Raw genomic sequence first — 18,810 nt, 5'->3', positions numbered from 1 at the left:
TTAAATGATCTATTACAGATAGGTCAGTGACTTATTCAAATGAATGGGTCCAGTTAACTTTGGCTGGTTGAAAACTGCAGAGCCGGGTACAAAGTCCATCCATCTCCTCAGCTCAGGACATTCATGGTCTACCCTTGGATTTGGTGCTGTGGCCAGCAACAGAACAAATGGTCAAATGTGCCAACACCCGACTTTCAACATGCACTTATGTTGGTGTAAAAGTCAGGAAGAGTCAGACACAATAGAAAGACCTTGCCTGTGGTTCTCTTCTCCAGGTGAATGTAAATTGTATTTTTGCTCAATAACTCTGAATCAGTAAATCACTGTTTGATGTTGGGAAAAAAATCTGTAATTATTTTAATATTGCTCACTGTTTCTAGCATATTTATTGATAAACCATGCTTCATAAATTGCTCCACATTTCAAACAATATATTAAAGAGTCATTTATATTTGGACAGAGAAACAGCTGCACATATTTTTTTATCATGTTGCTATTGCATGTAAATGTCATTTTGACAATTTTAAAGACAATATAATTTCAACGTGTAATTTTAATTTGTGAATTCTATACCGAGTAAAACATATACAATGATACTACTGGATTCTATTCAAATTCTTAATTTTTAAAGGAATCTATTATAATATGAATTATTTTGGGCTTTAGCATGAGCACTAGTTAATCAGGTTATTACATTAAATTAAACTAGATTTGAATACCAGAGCAAAATAAATCCAAAAGTGCTTCAGTGAAAACTCGGCTTTAAGTAAAAGTCTACATTTTTACTATTACTTATATGAGGGAAGGTGATTTTGGTTTATTTGATCGCTGGGCATTTCTATCCAGGTCCTGGAATAAAAGCATTTGCTGAACAAAATGTAAATGGTGCTTCAAATATCTTTCATGTTTAATTTTTTTCCCTCTCATATGTTCCTTGAATGCAAATTAAAGAACATAGAATAAAATAATTATTTCTTTAATCTTTTCCTTGAATGCCAATTATAAAACTTATTTGTACACGTGTGTGTGCACACTGAAGGGGCTGTCCCACTGCGGCGACCTAATTGGCGAGTTTAGAAGAGTTTAGGAGAGTTTGAAAAAGTGTCATATTGAAGACCTCCTTCGACTATGTAGAAGACCAGCTTCGACTAGCTACGGGAAAATTGGACACCAAATAGTGGAGAGTGAAGACGACCTCCTTCGATCTCATTCGACCTCCCTTCGACTATGTTGAAGAGTATCTATGACTACCTTCGACTACCTTTGATTACCTTCGACTACCCTCGATTACCTATGAATAACACGCCGACTAATTTCGACTAAACCTGCGAGTAAAAACAATATTGATTTTTTCCATGGTGATCTTTTTGTTCTGGCAGGCATTTTTCAGCATGTTGAAAAATACGCCGCGACCTAGCTGAGGCCTCGAGTACGCGGGGACTACTCTCAAGCATGAAGGAGAGTTACAAAGACCTCCTAGGACCTCGTGTCGACCATGCTGCGAGTATGAGTTGAGGGCAAACTCTTCTAAACTCGCCAATTAGGTTGCCGCAGTGGGACAGTCCCTTCATACTTCAAATGTTCAATGGGATAATAACAAAACCAAACTAATAGTTATGCACATTTAGAGTAATAATTTCTCATGCAGGAAATTAAAACAACCCCAGTCAAATTATCGTCAAAAGTAGTTTCTTTGTAAAAGAATAGGATCCAATTTGAACCTTAGTCTGAGACTAAATCTGCTCAGAATGTGCTTGGATAATTCACCTAGTTTCAAAACATATTAATGAGAGCATGCATTCACTTTGCCAGCGATCATTTTAAATCAAAATGTATAAGACTGAATTTAAAATGCGATCAAAATAGAAATAAGAGGCTAAAAGCAATAGATGACAAAGTACAATGTTATACATTCCTCAGTGGTATCACTGGATGAGCCCCAATTTGTCCACAGTGCTTTTCTGTGATATCAACTGAAGACATCAAGAGGTGTTACAACATTGCTTCTCATTTTACAGGGGATCAATTGCTCAATAGGCCGGCATCTAACTGGAAACTCATGTCCACACATATGCAAAATTACTTATATTTCAATCTACATAGAGAACAATAGATGAATGAAACAACATTAATCCACAATCAGATGACTACTGAGAACACTACACCACATCAGTACACATGAATTATTTGCAACTATTATAAACAGAGATAATTTATCTGAAATTATTTTATTATTAGTTACTCCATGTGATACGTTTTGGCATACATAAAGTCCTGGGGGACCAGAGGGGATGGCGGGTGGGGTGGGGGGGGGAGATCAGGGGACGGGGTGGAGACAATGAGTGGGTTATGCTTTTGCAGGAGGAAAGTAGGTCAAACAGGTCATTCAGTTGAGAACTGTTTTTGTGACTTGCAGACGGCATTTATGCTTCAAGTCCTTAATGCGTGACTACATCTAATTAAGAATCATGACGCCGATAACTTTTATTGCAAAATTACTGTAAAAATCTATTTCTAGAATAAGGTCAATTTTTTGTCACTAAAAATATCCCTTCTCATTTTCACATGAAAACATATACCTACTGATAGAAGCCTAAAAATGTCTAACTGATCAAGTATCAATATGTCATTCATTATTCTTAAGGGACGATTGAATTGCCCTGGGCCAAGCTTGTCTGAGTAAGTTACTGAATATTTTTAATGCTGCTTCATGCCTGTGCACTCATTATCTAAGATTAGTATTCAGGACATTTGACCTCAATGTCATGATCTAGGAAGATTTCTAAGGAAAATAAACAAACCTTCATTTAAAGAAAATGTGCACAAATACGGAGTCCTTCTTGAGAAGAAATGAATTCAATTATTGATCATTAAACAAAGGTTTCAATGTTTCCAATCCCACCCACCCAGTGTGATTATAGCACCACCAAGTGAGCGTGAGCTGAAGTTACATACTGGTTTGAGTTCGGTCACATCCCATTGTAGATATTCAGCGACATGCATCATTTGACTGATGATCTGGTCAAGTTCCTGCAGAGGAAAGAACATATTATTTTTTTCCACCAACACAATTTGCTATAAACAACATTCCTATTAATGCAAATGTTGCAGAACACCTTAGACAAAAATTATATTAATATTAGGATATTCTTCTGTCCGGTGTTTTTCGAAACAGCATGATAAAAAGGCATATATATGGTCAGAGTAAAACGGGACTGCTAGGAGGTAGTGACCACAATATGATAAGTTTTAATCTGCAATATGAGAGGGTGAAGGTTAAATCAGAAGTGTCAATGTTGCAGTTGAACAAAAGGGACAATGAAGGCATGAGTGAGGAGGCAGCCAATGTCGACTGGAAAAGGATCCTCGCAAGAGTGATGGTGGTACAGCAATGGCAGGAATTTCTGGGCTTAATCCAGAAGATGCAGGATTATTTCATTCCAAAGAGGAAGAAAAATTATAAGGGGAGTAAGAGGCAACCGTGGCTGACAAGGGAAGTTAAGGATAGAATAAAACTAAAAGAAAAGGTGTATAACATAGTAAAGAGTAGTGGGAAGCCAGAGGATTGGGAAACTTTCAAAGGACAACAGAAGGTAACAAAAATGGCATTACGGGGTGAAAAGATGAAGTACGAGGGTAAGCTGGCCAAGAATATAAAGAAGGATAGTAAAAGCTTCTTTAGGTATGTTAACAGAAAAAGATTAGTAAAGACAAATGTGGGTCCCTTGAAGGCAGAAACAGGTGAAATTATTATGGGGAACAAGGAAATGGCAGAAGAGTTGAACAGGTACTTTGGTTCTGTATTCACAAAGGAAGACACAAACAATCTCCCAGATGTACTAGTGGATAGATGATCTAGGAGACAGAGGAACTGAAAGAAATTTGCATTAGGCGAGAAATAGTATTAGAGTAGTTTGATGGGACTGAAGGATGATAAATCCCCAGGGCCTGATGGTCTGCATCCCAGGGTACATAAGGAAGTGAGTCTAGAAATTGTGGATGCATTGGTGATCATTTTTCAATGTTCTATAGATTCAGGATCAGTTCCTGTGGATTGGAGGGCAGCTAATTTTCTCAAGAAAGGAGAGAGAAAACGAGGATTATAGACAAGTTAGCTTGGTGGGGAAGATGCTGGAGCCAATTATTAAAGAAGTAATAATGGTGCATTTGGATAGCAGTAAAAGGATTGGTCCTAGTCAGCATGGATTTATGAAGTAAAAATCCTGCTTGACTAATCATCTGGAATTTTTTGAGGATGTGACAAGTAAAATGGATGAAGGAGAGCCAGTGGATGTAGTGTTGGAGCACATGGTATTGGGGGTAGGTTGTTGACATGGATAGAGAATTAGTTGGCAGACAGGAAACAAAGAGTAGCAATAAACGGGTCCCTGTCAGAATGGGAGGCAGTGGCGAGTGGAGTGCCGCAAGGCTCGGTGCTGGGGCCACAACTATTTACAATCTATTTTAATGATTTAGATGATGGGATTGAAAGCAACACTAGCAAATATGCAGATGACACAAAGCTGGGCGGCAGTGTGAACTGCGAAGAGGATGCTAGGTGGTTGCAGGGTGACTTGGATAGGTTAAGCGAGTGGGCAGATGCGTGGCAGATGCAGTATAATGTAGATAAAGGTGAGGTTATCCACTTTGGCGGCAAGAACAAGGAAGCAGGTTATTATCTCAATGGTGTCAGATTAGAAAAAGGAAGTGCAACGAGAACTGGGTGTCCTTGTACACCAGTCACTGAGAGTAAACATGCAGGTACAGTAGGCAGTGAAGAAAGCTAATGGCATGTTGGCCTTCATAACAAGAGGATTTGAGTAGAGGAGTAAAGTCCTTCTGCAGTTGTATAGGGCTCTGGTGAAACCACATCTGGAGTGCAGTTTTGGTCTCCTAATTTGAGAAATGACATCCTTACTATTGATGCAGTGCAGCGTAGGTTCATGGGGTTAATCCCCGGGATATGAGGAAATCGTCATATGAGGAAAGATTGGAAAGAGTGGGCTTTGTGTTCACTGAAATTTAGTAGGATGAGAGGGAATCTTATAGAAATGTATAAAATTATAAAAGGACTGGACAAGTGAGATGCAGGAAAAATGTTCCCAATGATGGCGGTCCAGACCAGGGGCCACAGTCTTAGAATAAAGGGGAGGCCATTTAAAACTGAGATGAGATAAAATGTTTTCACCCGGAGAGTTGTGAATTTGTGGAATTCTCTGCCACATTTGGCAGTAGAGGCCAATTCACTGGATGAATTTAAAAGAGTGTTAGATTAGGGGCTAACGGAATCAAGGGATAGTGGGAGAAGGCAGCACGCGTCACTGATTGTGGATGATCAGCCATGATCACAATGAATGTCGGTGCAGGCTCGAAGGGCCAATTGGCCTCCTCCTACACATATGTTCTATGTTTCTATGTTTCTTAGTCCAAGCTGCGCCTTGCCATCAGCCCCAGAAACATTTTCTAAAAAATAAATAAGTACACTTTTATCTGGATTATACCACCTCTTTTATACTCATCATGCATACAACGTGGTGTGAAGTAACAATCTTTCAACTATATAAAAGAATCAGATGCAGGATGTAGCCTTGCTGACTATTTATCGATGCTCTCAGGAACTTTCATTCCTCTCCCAGGCAAACCCATTCTCTGTGAGCCCAATATTACTGACACCAGAGGAAAAAAAAGGACAAAGGTTCAAATATATCAGTTTAAGAAACTCTGGTGAAGTGGTTCAGTATTCCCGCCCTTTTAAGAATGAGAATCATTGGAAGCTTAGTAATACAGGAATTTCACCTGCAAGTGTCTGGTGTACGTACAGCAACATCAGGGGTAGCTGGTCGAAAGGAATTGTGATCTTTAGTTAGATTAATAAAAGGAGTGCATGTGGGCTAAAGTGTAAATCAGTTGATAATATGTAAGTGGTTAGGTGAGCCACTGTATTTAAGAGAGTACCGAGAATGGCACATGTGTTGAGATGGTAGGTCTGTTAAGTGGACACAAAACTCAACTTAACGCAGAGACAATGAACAAAACAACCAACAAAGAAGCACAAGCCAACATCGACCTTCCATCCTAGTACTCTTCCCTCCCAATGAGCAATCCACACAGGGACTTAGTTAAGGATTAGGGCAATCACACCATAAAATGCCATCAAGCGGCAAGCATTTGAGGGGAGAGAGTAATGCAGAATATTTAACTTATTTGCACATAATGTAGGATGAGGGAGATCAAGAGGATGTGTGTGGAAGATGCAGCTTAGGCTGAATAGAGAGAGCATGTAACACATATTCTAACAGAATGTAGTAATAAATGGTCCTCAGCTCAAATCATTCATGGTTTCCCTCTTCACAAATACTGTGTGTTTCCAGTATTTTCTGTTTCATTTTAGTTTTCCAGCATCTGTAAAGTACTTCTCTCTCTTGGGATATTTCACAAAATGTCTCAGTGAGAGATCATTAAAAAAAAAAAACAATCAGTGCGAGGATGATCCTATTTCCATGTGCAGTTTTCACTAAATTTCCATATTACTCTCATTGGTTGTGTTCACCTCTTTTGACTTCACCTTCCTTCTCATGCATTTCCCTCAGTCAGCAGAACATGGCAATTATTTTTGAAATCTGCCTCTTGTCAAAACGATATAATAGCTGCAGGAATATTCCAAATATGGCCTCCACCCATCCAGTAACTGAGGTGGTGATGGCAATGACCTCACTATTATCTGTGTTTATTAAGTTTAGAGATACAGCATGGAAACAGGCCCTTCGGCCCACCGAGTCTATGCCGACCATCGATCACCCATTCACACTTGTTTCTATGTTATCCCACTTTCTCAATCAAACCACACACATTAGGGGCAATTTTACAGTGCCCAATTAATCTACACACCAGCACATTTTTTGGGATAGGGGAAGAAACCAGTGAACCTGAAGGAAACCCACATGGTCACAGGAAGAATGTGCAAACTACACACAGACAGCACCAGACATCAGGAACAAACCCAGATCTCTGGTACTATGAGGCAACAGCTCTACCAGAGCAATGCATGTTTCGAATTGTATTAATTAGTAATGTTTGTAAATTATAAGCTTGTTCCCTAAATACATCCATTCAAATTCTGAGATCATCAACTAATCAGTTGAGTGTGAAAAGTGGCACTGTTGGACGCTGAATAACAAAAATATACAGCCATGGGCTTGAATATGACCATTCATGATGGGCGTCCCTTTCCATCAATATGTATTTGTGCTCTTGTGCAGAGGACTAATGACAACAATCCATTATACAAGGATAGATACCAGATGATATCTAATTCATCTTTGGAAATCCTGCAAAAAACTCCTGCAGTGGCTCAGCTTTCTCTCATATCATTTAAAATGAGACAACATTTGATGAATGAACATGCAGTGAAGGATTCTCTGGGAAAGAGTGACCATAGCATGATATAATGACATAGCCCATTGAAGAATGAGAATCATTGGTCTGAAGCCAATATCTTAAACTTAAATCAAGGCAATTACAATAATATGGAGGCAAGTCTAGATAAAGTGTACTAAAAAAAAGTTCAAAGATAAGATGGCGAGATGGTATAATTCATAATTAACAAAGTAAGGCTCCATGAGCAGGTTAATCTATCTATGGTTAACTAAAACGAATTAAAGATAATTGAGGATGGTGAATGAGATGGGGGCATTAATGATGAGAAACAGAGAACTTGAACAAATATTTGGTAGCTATGTTCATGGAAAATGTTAAAATTATTCCAATAATATCAAACAAAAGTGTTGATGGGAAAGCAAGGGAGGGATTAAAGCAATTACTATCACTGTAGAAAATATATATTTTATCTATGTCTTTCTTATCCACTGTGTTTCTTTTCACTGCCTTGTAGAATTTGTGCAATTAATGTAATTCTTGGGATAGATCATGGTTGAGAGAGGGGCCCGACTCGCAGCTCAATGTTCCGGGATTTCATTGTTTCAGATGTGATCGAGAGGAAGGCAAAAGGAGATGGAGGAGTTGCACTACTAATCATGGAGACTATCACTGCAGCACTCAGAGAGGATATACTGGAAGCTTCATCTGCTTGAGCGATATGGGAAGAGCTTATAAATGTTAAAGGTGCAAACACTAATGGGATGGTACTACACGCCCCAGTATGACATTTACAGAGTCCCATTATATATATATTTGTTATACTGCTGCATATAAGAATTTCATTGTTCCATTTCGGGACACGTAACAATAAAACACTCCTGACATTGAGTATACGAGTCAGGAAGTTATGATGTAGCTTTTCAGGACTTAGGTTAGGCCGCAAATGGAGTATTATGTGTAGTTCTGGCCGACCCATTGCAGGCAGAATGTGGAGGCTTTGGAAACGATGCAGAGGAGATTAGCAAAATGATCCCTGGATTAGGAGGTTAGCTATATGGAGAGGCTGGACAGACTTGGAGTGTTTTTCCTGGAGATCTAATAGAAGTATATTAAAAAATGAGAGATTATGGATAGAGTGGACAATCAAATGGAAAATCAAATAATAGAGGGTCGAGGTGAGCAGGGCAAAGTTTAAAGGAGTTGTGTGTTGCAACTTTGTTTTTCTTTTCACACAGAGAGTAGTGAGTACCTGAAGCATGATGCAAGTGGTAGTTGAGGCAGATATGATAGCAGCATTTAAGATAGCTTTAGATATTCAGGTAATAGAGGGATATGGATTATGTGCAGGTAGATGGTCTTGACATCATGTTCAGTACAGACATTGTTGGTTGAAGGGCCTGTTCTTGTGCTACTGTTCTATGTTCTATAATATTTGACACAGCTATTATTTTATTTTGAGGATATAATGAACAGGGTGGGAGAACAGGAATTAATAAATGTAGTGTAACTGTGTCTCCAAAGTCCTAATAATATGTCAATATGACTGCCATAAAATGTGACTGCACAAAGTAAGAGGTCATGGAAGTAGGCGCAATTTGTGAGCAAGAAGCGAGGATTGGCAGAGTAACAGAACGTTACGAGTTAGGATGAATTAGATAGTTTCAGGTCTGCAAATTGAAACCTTTAATATGCCATCACGATCATTTCTTAGCTTTCAATTACTTACAGGTGATATTAATGACAGATGAAGAGGCTGAAAGCTTTGCAAATCTGTTAATGATGTGGGAAGGAAAGGTGCAAAGAAGGCATGATGAGTCTGCAATAGAAGGGAGATATGTTTTGTTGGTGGGAACTTTTTGACATTTAGAGTATAATGTAAGGAAATGTGCAGTTATCTACTTACGCGGTTAGAATAAAAAGCCAGACTGGAGTTTAAATTGGAATATAGAATAATGCAGTGTAAAGGGATCTATATGTTCCTCATAAATGTACAAGGTGTTAATTATATCATGCCTGTACAAATGAGTGCAACGTGTCTTGTTACTTCACAGAGGATAAACCTACACAGGAAGTGAGATCAGTAGAGCAGATCCTTAGCCTGCTTTCTGGGAGGAAGGGATCGTCTTTTGATGAAAGATTGTGCTGTGTGGGTCTACATTTTTGGATTTTATAAGAATAGGACATGATCTTAGAAAAACATACAAGCTTTTGAGGTGGCTGAACAGGGTTAAGGAAATCAAGACACAAGAAACTGCAGGTGCTGGTGTCTTGCGTCAAACTCTCGAGGACCTCAGGGGGTCAAGTAGCAACTGTGGAGGGAATTTTGGGTTCTAGCATTCGAAGTATAGTTTCAGAATAAAAAGATTGTTTATTTAAGATGGGGAAAGAGAAAGAATGTATTGAATCTTTTGATGTCTTTACCCTCGGAAGCAGTGGGAGCAGGACCATTGAATCAATTCTGTCAAAATGGACCAATGATCAGGGAGTCAAAGATAACTGGGGAAATGGCAGGAAAGTGAAATTGAGGCAGAGATCAGATCAGCTGTAATCTTATTGAATACAGAGCAGGTTCAAGCAACTGTCCAACTATTCCCACCTATATCTAACGGTCTATATTCTAATGGCTTTCCCGCAGTACTCTTTCGTGCACACAAGATTTAATAACCAAACCTCAGATATCTATCTCTCTTTCCCAGTTTGGAATTTTTTTCCTCATCCCCAATGATTCCTTCTCATCTTCATATGTACTTGAGCCAATCTTTGGACAAAATCCAGTAAAGTGGGGTTTGTTGTGGCCTCTATCAAGAGTTTAATCAGCACAGGGTTAAGGGTTACACCTTAACTGGAGGGGGACCAACAATTCTGGCAGGCACGTTTGCTAAATAGTGGGGGGGAGGGATTGACAAATTGGGAGTATAAAGATGGAGTTGAAGGGGAAGTGACTACAGGAAAATTTACAAAATATTCTCGAATTAAATGGAAGGAAAGCTCGAGAATGGACAACAGAGTAAGGTCAGGGCCAATTGTGAGGGGGGGATGTGAATACGGAGGTCAAAGTGCTGTATATGAATGCGCGAAGTATAAGGAATAAAGTGGACGAGCTTGAGGCTCAGTTAGAAACTGGCAAGTATGATGTTGTGGGAATTACTGAGACATGACTGCCAGAGGGCCAGGGCTGGGAACTGAATATTCAAGGGTATACCTCCTATCGAAAAGACAGACAGGGGGGCAGAGGGGGTGGGGTTGCCCTGTTGGTGAGGAATGAAATTCAGTCCCTTGCAAGGGGTGACATTGAAACAGGAGATGTGGTCAGTATGGATAGAACTAAGAAATTGTAAGGGTAAATATACCCTAATGGGACTAATCTACATGCCCCCAAACAGTAGCCTGGACATAGGGTGCAAGTTGAACTAGGAGTTAAAATTGGCATGTAGCAAAAGTAATGCTGTGGTTGTTATGGGAGATTTCAACATGCAGATGGACTGGGTAAATCAGGTTGGTACTGGACCCCAAGAAAGGGACTTTGTAGAGTGCCTTTGTGATGGATTCTTAGAACAGCTGGTACTGGAGCCTACCAGGGAGAAGGCAATTCTGGATTTAGTGTTATGTAATGAACCGGATTTGATAAAGGACCTCAAGGTTAATGAGCCATTAGGAGGCAGTGTCCATAACATGGTCAGGTTTAATCTACAATTGGAGAGGGAGAAGGGTAGATCAGAGGTGTCAGTGTTGCAGTTGAATAAAGGGGACTATGGGGCCATGAGGGAGGAGCTGGCCAAAGTTGACTGGAAAGATACACTAGCAGGGATGACAGTGGAACGAAAATGGCAGGTATTTCTAGGAATAATACAGAATGTGCAGGATCAGTTCATTCCTAGGAGGAAGAGAGATTCCAAGGGGAGAAAGGGATGACCATGGCTGACAAGGGACGTCAGGGACAGTATAAAAATTAAAGCGAAGAAGTACAACGTAGCAAAGATGAGCAGGAAGCAAGAGGATTGGGAAATGTTTAAAGAACAACAGAAGATAACCAAAAAGACAATACGGGAAGAAAAGATGAGGTACGAAGGTAAGCTAGCCAAGAATATAAAGCTTCTTTAGGTATGTGAAGAGGAAAAAAATAGTTAAGACCAAAGTTGGACCCTTGAAGACCGAAAAAGGTGTATTTATTATGGGGAACAAGGAAATGGCAGATGAGTTGAACAGGTACTTTAGATCTGTCTACATTATGGAGGACACAAACAATCTTCCTGATATAGTAGTGGCCAGAGGATCTGGGGTGACGGAGGAAATCCACATTAGGCAGGAAATGGTGTTGGATAGACTGATGGGACTGAAGGCTGATAAATCCCCAGGGCCTGATGGTCTGCATCCCAGGGTACTTAAGGAAGTGGCTCTAGAAATCGTGGATGCATTGGTGATAATTTTCCAATGTACTATAGACTCAGGATCAGTTCCTATGGATTGGAGGGTAGCTAATGTTATCCCACTTTTTAAGAAAGGCGGGAGAGAGAAAACAGGGAATTATAGACCAGTTAGCCTGACATCGGTGGTGGGGAAGATGCTGGAGTCAATTATAAAAGATGAGATAGCCGAACATTTGGATAGCAATTACCTCATCTTTTATAATTGACTCCAGTCAGCATGAATTACGAAGGGGAAATCATGCTTGACTAATCTTCTGAAATTTTTTGAAGATGTAACTAGGAAAATGGATAAGGGAGAGCCAGTGGATGTAGTGCACCTGGACTTTCAGAAAGCATTTGATAAGGTCTCACAAAGTAGATCAGTGGGCAAAATTAGGGCACATGGTATTGGGGGTTGAGTGCTGACATGGATAGAAAAGTGGTTGGCAGACAGGAAACAGAGAGTAGGGATTAACGGGTCCCTTTCAGAATGGCAGGCAGTGACTAGTGGGGTACAGCAAGGCTCGGTGCTGGGACCGCAGCTATTTACAGGAGGAGCAGGCTAGAAGAGTAGATCAGCTGACTCCTCGCATGGCAATGCAATCTAATGCACTCTGAGAGAAGTACTGTTTTAGAAGGAAATTATGGAACTGCCTGATTTCACTTTGGGATTAAATGTATACAATTTGTTACTTTATGGTTTTCTGTTCCATAGAAGCAAGTTATGGGAATCAATTCATAAGATTTAAAACATAAATAAATTAAATAAAACAGAAATTAAAGTTTTTGTCAAATTTTCTCCTGAAAAATGCAAGCTTTTTCCTATGGTTACTGAATGAAAATAATGTCCTGCATGTGCCTGATTTCACCAAGAAATCATTGTGTGTTAATGCTACTATGGGCAGTGGTTACATTAATGAACTGTTATCTGGTAACCAGGACTATTCATTCACATACACAAATTTAAAATCCACTATAGCAGTTGAAGTAAGTAAATACATGCCTTAACAGTGACCATGATATGACCAGATTGTTTGAAAACACATTTGGTTCACTGCAGGGAAGAATATCTGGCTGACTTGTGACAACCATTTGTAGCTGACCCATAACTGGCTTCAGAAATTATCTTACAATCTTACATGATCAGTAAATAGCTTTGACTGTAACAAGTAAGATAGTAACAAGTACTGCCTTGTAGGCAAACTTCACATCCTATGAATGAATTAATAAAAACCTCAACAAAATAACACAAAAAATGTTATTTTTTTCAATGCAACATAATGCATGACAAGAATGCCAAACGTTGATCTATGCATTGGTCTAATTTGCCAAACAGTGTTGATCATAGTGCTGATACATTTATCACTTCGGCATAGATGCAGACGTTTATATCCACAAGTGAAAGCATTGTTAGAACTTGCTGTGTCACTTTGGCATCTTGTAATAAATGAAATTTGGGACTGAAAGTGATGGAAAAGCTGCCCTTGTTGCATGTATAGCAGGTTTAATATAGCAATGCAAAATATGATAAAACATGCATTTCAGTAAATGAAAACCTCATATAAATCCCTTGTAACTAAAGCAGATAAGTAAGTTTCGATAGTTTATCAAAAGCAAAACACAGTGAACGAAATTCTAGCGATCGCCAGGTCTCTAGAGATCTTACCGAGCTATCTAGCGACCCATTTCCATCAGTGTCATAAAGACGGAACATGACTAAAAGGGAAAATAAAAATAAGTCATTCATCTTTGAAAAGCATCCCTAATACATCAACAAAACTGTATAAGAAAGGGAATATCGAGGGGCTAACTCCACACAAAATATTCTCATATAAGGTGATTTCTGCTTTGCTTCTAGGCCTGTACTAATATGAATTAATTCCAATAATGGCGATGTATGTCCAGCTAATCCGACCATGATTTCCATGTGGAGCGCAACTGTGTTGATATAAAATGAATGTACATGTCAAAATAAACCAGAACTTAACACTTTGCGGATGACCATTGTGGTTTGATAAAATATTCTCGATCTGGGTTTTCAAAACTGGTGTTCTTTCCTTTAGAAAAGACTACAGCTGAACAAAAGGAGATGTTTACAATTAGAGGGGTGGCGGCCATAAAGTAGTTGCAAGGACAGATCTAAAAGTAGGGCCCCTTACAAACGTAATCACAAATAATTGCTATTCTTAGATAAAATAAACTGGGACCTGGACCATTTAAGTACTGGTGATTAGCAAAAGTGCATTTAAAGCCATATTGATAGGTACCCAGGAGGAAAATGAATAAAAGCAATAAAATATGTGAGATAAAATAAAAAGAGTTGAAAGACACTCACATAGAGCAGTAACAGCAGCATAGATCAAAAATCCATGTTTGTGTACAGCACTTCCATGAATCTTCAATCTTAATGCTAGTCCATGAGAAAAGAAACTGGGGAGGTAACAATTAGCTCATATGCAATTTTACCTCATGGAAGGATGTGGATGTGAGTGGTGTGCTGGGAAGAGAGGTGGGGGTCAACCCATTCAGCCTTCCATTAAAGTCTAGACCAGTGGTAACTGTGGGCGATAAGTCTGGGCAGTAGACGCAGCCATGCTTTAGATTTATTATTAGTCAAAGTCGCAACATGCTGACAGCAGATATCAAACAGCAAAAGACAAAAGCACAATTTCCAGAGAGACAGCTCTGTTTACAATTAACAAACCACTGTTAGATTAGTTAAATTATGCTGATGGAGTCTTGGGGTTCCACAATAAATAGCATGATTGTATCTATATCTATCATTGCATTATTACTAATGCCTCTGCTATCCAACCATTCTCATGAGATGACTAACCATGTATCACCTTCTCAGGCTATGTCCTATAAATCCCAAATTGGATTTAATATTCATATATGGGCAATAAGGGAGAACTGTGAAAACAAGGAAATAATTTACTCATTAACATCTACTTGGATTATTAACTATCAAATTAATAATTGGTTTAAATAGAAACAGTAAGTACTCTTGCTATTCACTAATTGTAAAAACTTTTAATGTTTTATTATCGTTTCATTAAGCAGATGGTTGGCTTAATAAATGTACTTTAGAGGTTAAGGGATTTTATTTTAAATGTATTGACAAAGAAAGTACTTAAAAAGCACATAAGTACTTTGGACAGTACACAGGGCAGATGATGTTCAAGATGCTGATTCAACAAATGTTCTTGATCCATTATTAGCTTCAAAAATATGTTCGAACAGCAAGTCAAATGGCTTTTTTTTTTAAACCATCTTGAAGTATCTGCTAGAACAAAAAATGCCAACCTTTTATATTAAACAGATATTATCAATTCTGCATGTTTTTCTAAATCTGCCTTCAAGCAACACCTGGGAGCATTCTGCTGCATTCCCAATATCATAAAGGCAACAATAGCATGTTTATTAAATGCAAGTACAGAGCACTCACTTTAATGACAATGGCCATAATAACCAAATGGCCATTGGTAGTAGAAAGCATTGAATTTCATCACCTCCCAACATGTCAATAGCATGTACACAACTAATTACAATTATCATAAATGATAGCATATAAAACAAAACACTCATATTATGCAAACGGTGGTAATAAAAATAGTAAAATTAAAGTAATGGTTCATGAATATGTTTTGGAATATCAATACGAGTTAATGTTATACATTCAAATCGACTTTTTGCCAATGGATGCAAATTGAACCATAATATCAGTTAGACAGCTGCATGCAGGTCGCCAAGCTGTTACATTAAGAGTTTAAGAGGGTGTCAGGTTTAGGTTTCCTATTGTCACACATACCAAGGTACAGTGAATAACTTTGTTTTGGATGTTCTCCAAACATATCAGATATACCACACAAAAATACAATCAAGTATAATTGAGATTCCAATATAGCTAGAATGACCAACAAGAGATACCCGGAAATATTAGAATTAAGCAGTTTTCCTCTAGGCACTTCATCGTTCAATGTGCCCTATTAGTCAAGTCAAGTCAAGTCAAAAGTCAAGAGAGTTTATTGTCATGAGTCCACGACAAGACAATGAAATTCTTGCTTTGCTTCAGCACAACAGAACATAGTAGGCATTGACTACAAAACAGATCAGTGTGTCCATATACCATTATATACGTAAATACACACATGAATAAATAAACTGATAAAGTGCAAATAACAGATAATGGGCTATTAATGTTAAGAGTTTTGTGCAAACCAAGTTTAATAGCCTGATGGCTGTCGGGAGGTAGCTATTCCTGAACCTGGTTGTTGCAGTCTTCAGGCTCCTGTACCTTCTACCTGAAGGTAGCAGGGAGATGAGTGTGTGGCCAGGATGGTGTGGGTCCTTGATGATATTGCCAGTATGTTTGATGCAGCAACTGCCATAGATCCCCTCGATGGAAGGGAGGTCAGAGCCGATGATGGACTGGGCAGTGTTTACTACATTTTGTAGTTTTTTCCTCTTCAGGGCGCTCAAGTTGCCAAACCAAGCCACGATGCAACCGGTCAGTGTGCTCTCTACTGTGCACCTGTAGAAGTTAGAGAGAGTCCTCCTTGACAAATCGACTCACCGTAATATTCTCAGGAAGTAGAGGCGCTGATGTGCTTTCTTAATAATTGCGTCAGTGTTCTCGGACCAGGAAAGATCTTCAGAGATGTGCACGCCTAGGAATTTGAAGCTCTTGACCCTTTCAACCATCGACCCATTGATATAAACAGGACTGTGGGTCCCCATCCTACTCCTTCCAAAGTCCACAATCAGTTCCTTGATTTTGCTGGTGTCGAGGGCCAGGTTATTGTGCTGGCACCATATGGACAGTCGCTCGATCTCTCTTCTATACTCTGACTCATTCATCCCCATCAGTGATACGTCCCACAACAGTGGTGTCATCAGCGAACTTGATGATGGAGTTCGCGCTATGACCGGCTACGCAGTCATGAGTATAGAGTGAGTACAGCAGGCGGCTGAGCACACAGCCTTGAGTTGCACCCGTGCTGATTGTTATCGAGTCTGACATATTTCCACAAATATGAACAGACTGTGGTCTGTGAATGAGGAAGTCGAGGATCCAATTGCGGAGGGATGCGCAGAGACCCAGTTCTGCGAGTTTGGTAACCAACTTGGAGGGGATGATTGTATTTAATGTCGAGCTGTAATCAATGAATAACAGCCTGATATATGAGCTTTTGTTGTCCCAGTAGTCCAGAGCGGAGTGGAGGGCCAGCGAGATCCCATCCACCGTTGATCTGTTGTGGCGGTAAGCGAACTGCAGTGGGTCCAGATTTTTGTCGAGGTAGGAATTGATTTGCGCCATTATCAACCTCTAAAAGCACTTCATCACCACAGGCGTTAGTGCCACTGGTCAATAGTCATTGAGGCACGTCACCTTACTCTACTTGGGCACTGGTATAATTGATGCCCTTTTGAAGCAGGTGGGGGCCTCAGACCTCAGAAGTGAGAGGTTGAAAATGTCCAGCCAGTTGGTCCGCACAGGTTTTTAGAACATGACCAGGTATACCATCAGGCCCAGGCACTTTTCGAGGGTTCACCCCTCTGAAGGATTTCCTGACGTCAGCCTCTGTGACTGAGACTGAAATACCATCACAGTGAATGGGGGCTTGGGAAGGCACATCGGTGTTCTCCCTATCAAAGCGTGCGTAAAATGCATAGAGCTCATCAGGGAGTGATGTTTCACCGACATTCGAGCTGCCTCCTGATTTCGCCTTGTAGGAGGTGAATGCATTCAGGCCCCGCCACAGCTGCCGAACATCTGTCTCATCCTCCAGTTTGGAGCAGAAGTCACTTTTGGATTTTTTGATGGCCTTGCCAAGGTCGTACCTGGACTTCTTGTAGACCACTGTATCATCAGACATGAATGCCTAGTGTCTGATCTTCAGAAGGGTGCGGATCTCAAATATTTAAAATGATTCTTACATGTTTTTTCTGTAAAATGTTTTCAATTTGCTTATCTAAATGCAAACAAAATTCCAAATAATTAAATAATCTACATTTCAAATATAAAATGTTGAAAAATAAAAATGGTGGTTCATAAAAGATAAACTTTATAACTAATGTTCTGCCACACCATATTAGTTGAGGCGAGAGGATTCTGCAACAGTAGCAGTAAACCTCCAGCAGGGGACGCTCTGTTCCTCTGCTTTCCCTGAGACAACAGTAAGAGCAAGCAAAATGTAAGTTGCTTTGATAAAGACAAATTAATATGCTACCAACAGAAATAACGGAATTTCATAATAATTCTTGCAATTTAAAACACATGAAGAAAATCTCATCTAATACATGCTCAGATAAAATTGGAGCCAATCCCCTTTATGTATAGAAACTCTGTTGTGAATGAACACAATGATTGAGACTCCACATACAGGGTAGGAAATACCAAAAGCTCACAACTAAAAATTAAAAAAAAAAATCTCCTCATCTCAGTCCTCACTGCTTACTCAAACTGTGCCCCTAATCCCGGCACTTCAGTAAGGGGAAAACATCTTCTGCATATTCAGATTATTGAATACTTTACAATTTTAATTCAAAAGTTTCAATGAGATCCTCTCTCATTCTTCGCAATGACTTCAGAAACCCCCACAGGCTTCTTGAAATGTGTAAGCAATGTGTCGGATCACGATGATGACAAGCCAACAGTTCAAACAGAAAGTCAACTGCCAATTCATTGCAAACCGCACAGCTGCAGAAATATGGAATGCACTGAAAGGCAGATGTATTGCATCTGACCTCTGGGTCTGCCCTGGACTCTCCACTGGGTTCAGGAACATTCCTCAGTGTCCTGAACCCAGGCACTAAATAAACTTGCATTCTATGACAAAAAAACATTATTGCGATAATGAGAGATTGCAGTGTTCTTTAATGCAGGGGGATCTGGGTGTTGCATTGCCTCTACAGCAAGTGATTGGGAATGTTTTTTTAGGAAAGTTAACAGAATATTACTTAATGGCAGGGAACAGAGTCCAATAGTAAAGTTACCCTTCAGTTGTGCACGGTATCAGCTAGA

The 18,810-nt window shown here is 39.5% G+C and overlaps 1 protein-coding gene across 1 annotated transcript in view; it reads right to left on the bottom strand.

The window, feature by feature from the left end:
- The window catches only part of dgkb (diacylglycerol kinase beta), a 568,450-nt gene that overhangs the window by 434,148 nt on the left and 115,492 nt on the right, over positions 1-18,810 (bottom strand). The window contains exons 5-6 of the mRNA XM_033045582.1: positions 13,450-13,499; positions 2,956-3,030 (exon numbers count right to left, since the gene is read on the bottom strand). Coding sequence (XP_032901473.1) covers positions 2,956-3,030; positions 13,450-13,499 — 125 coding nt within the window. The remainder of the gene's footprint in view (positions 1-2,955; positions 3,031-13,449; positions 13,500-18,810) is intronic.

The sequence above is a fragment of the Amblyraja radiata genome, chromosome 2 (genome assembly GCF_010909765.2).
Source record: "Amblyraja radiata isolate CabotCenter1 chromosome 2, sAmbRad1.1.pri, whole genome shotgun sequence".
NCBI lineage: Eukaryota > Metazoa > Chordata > Chondrichthyes > Rajiformes > Rajidae > Amblyraja > Amblyraja radiata.
This window is presented reverse-complemented; position numbering and strand designations above follow the sequence as displayed.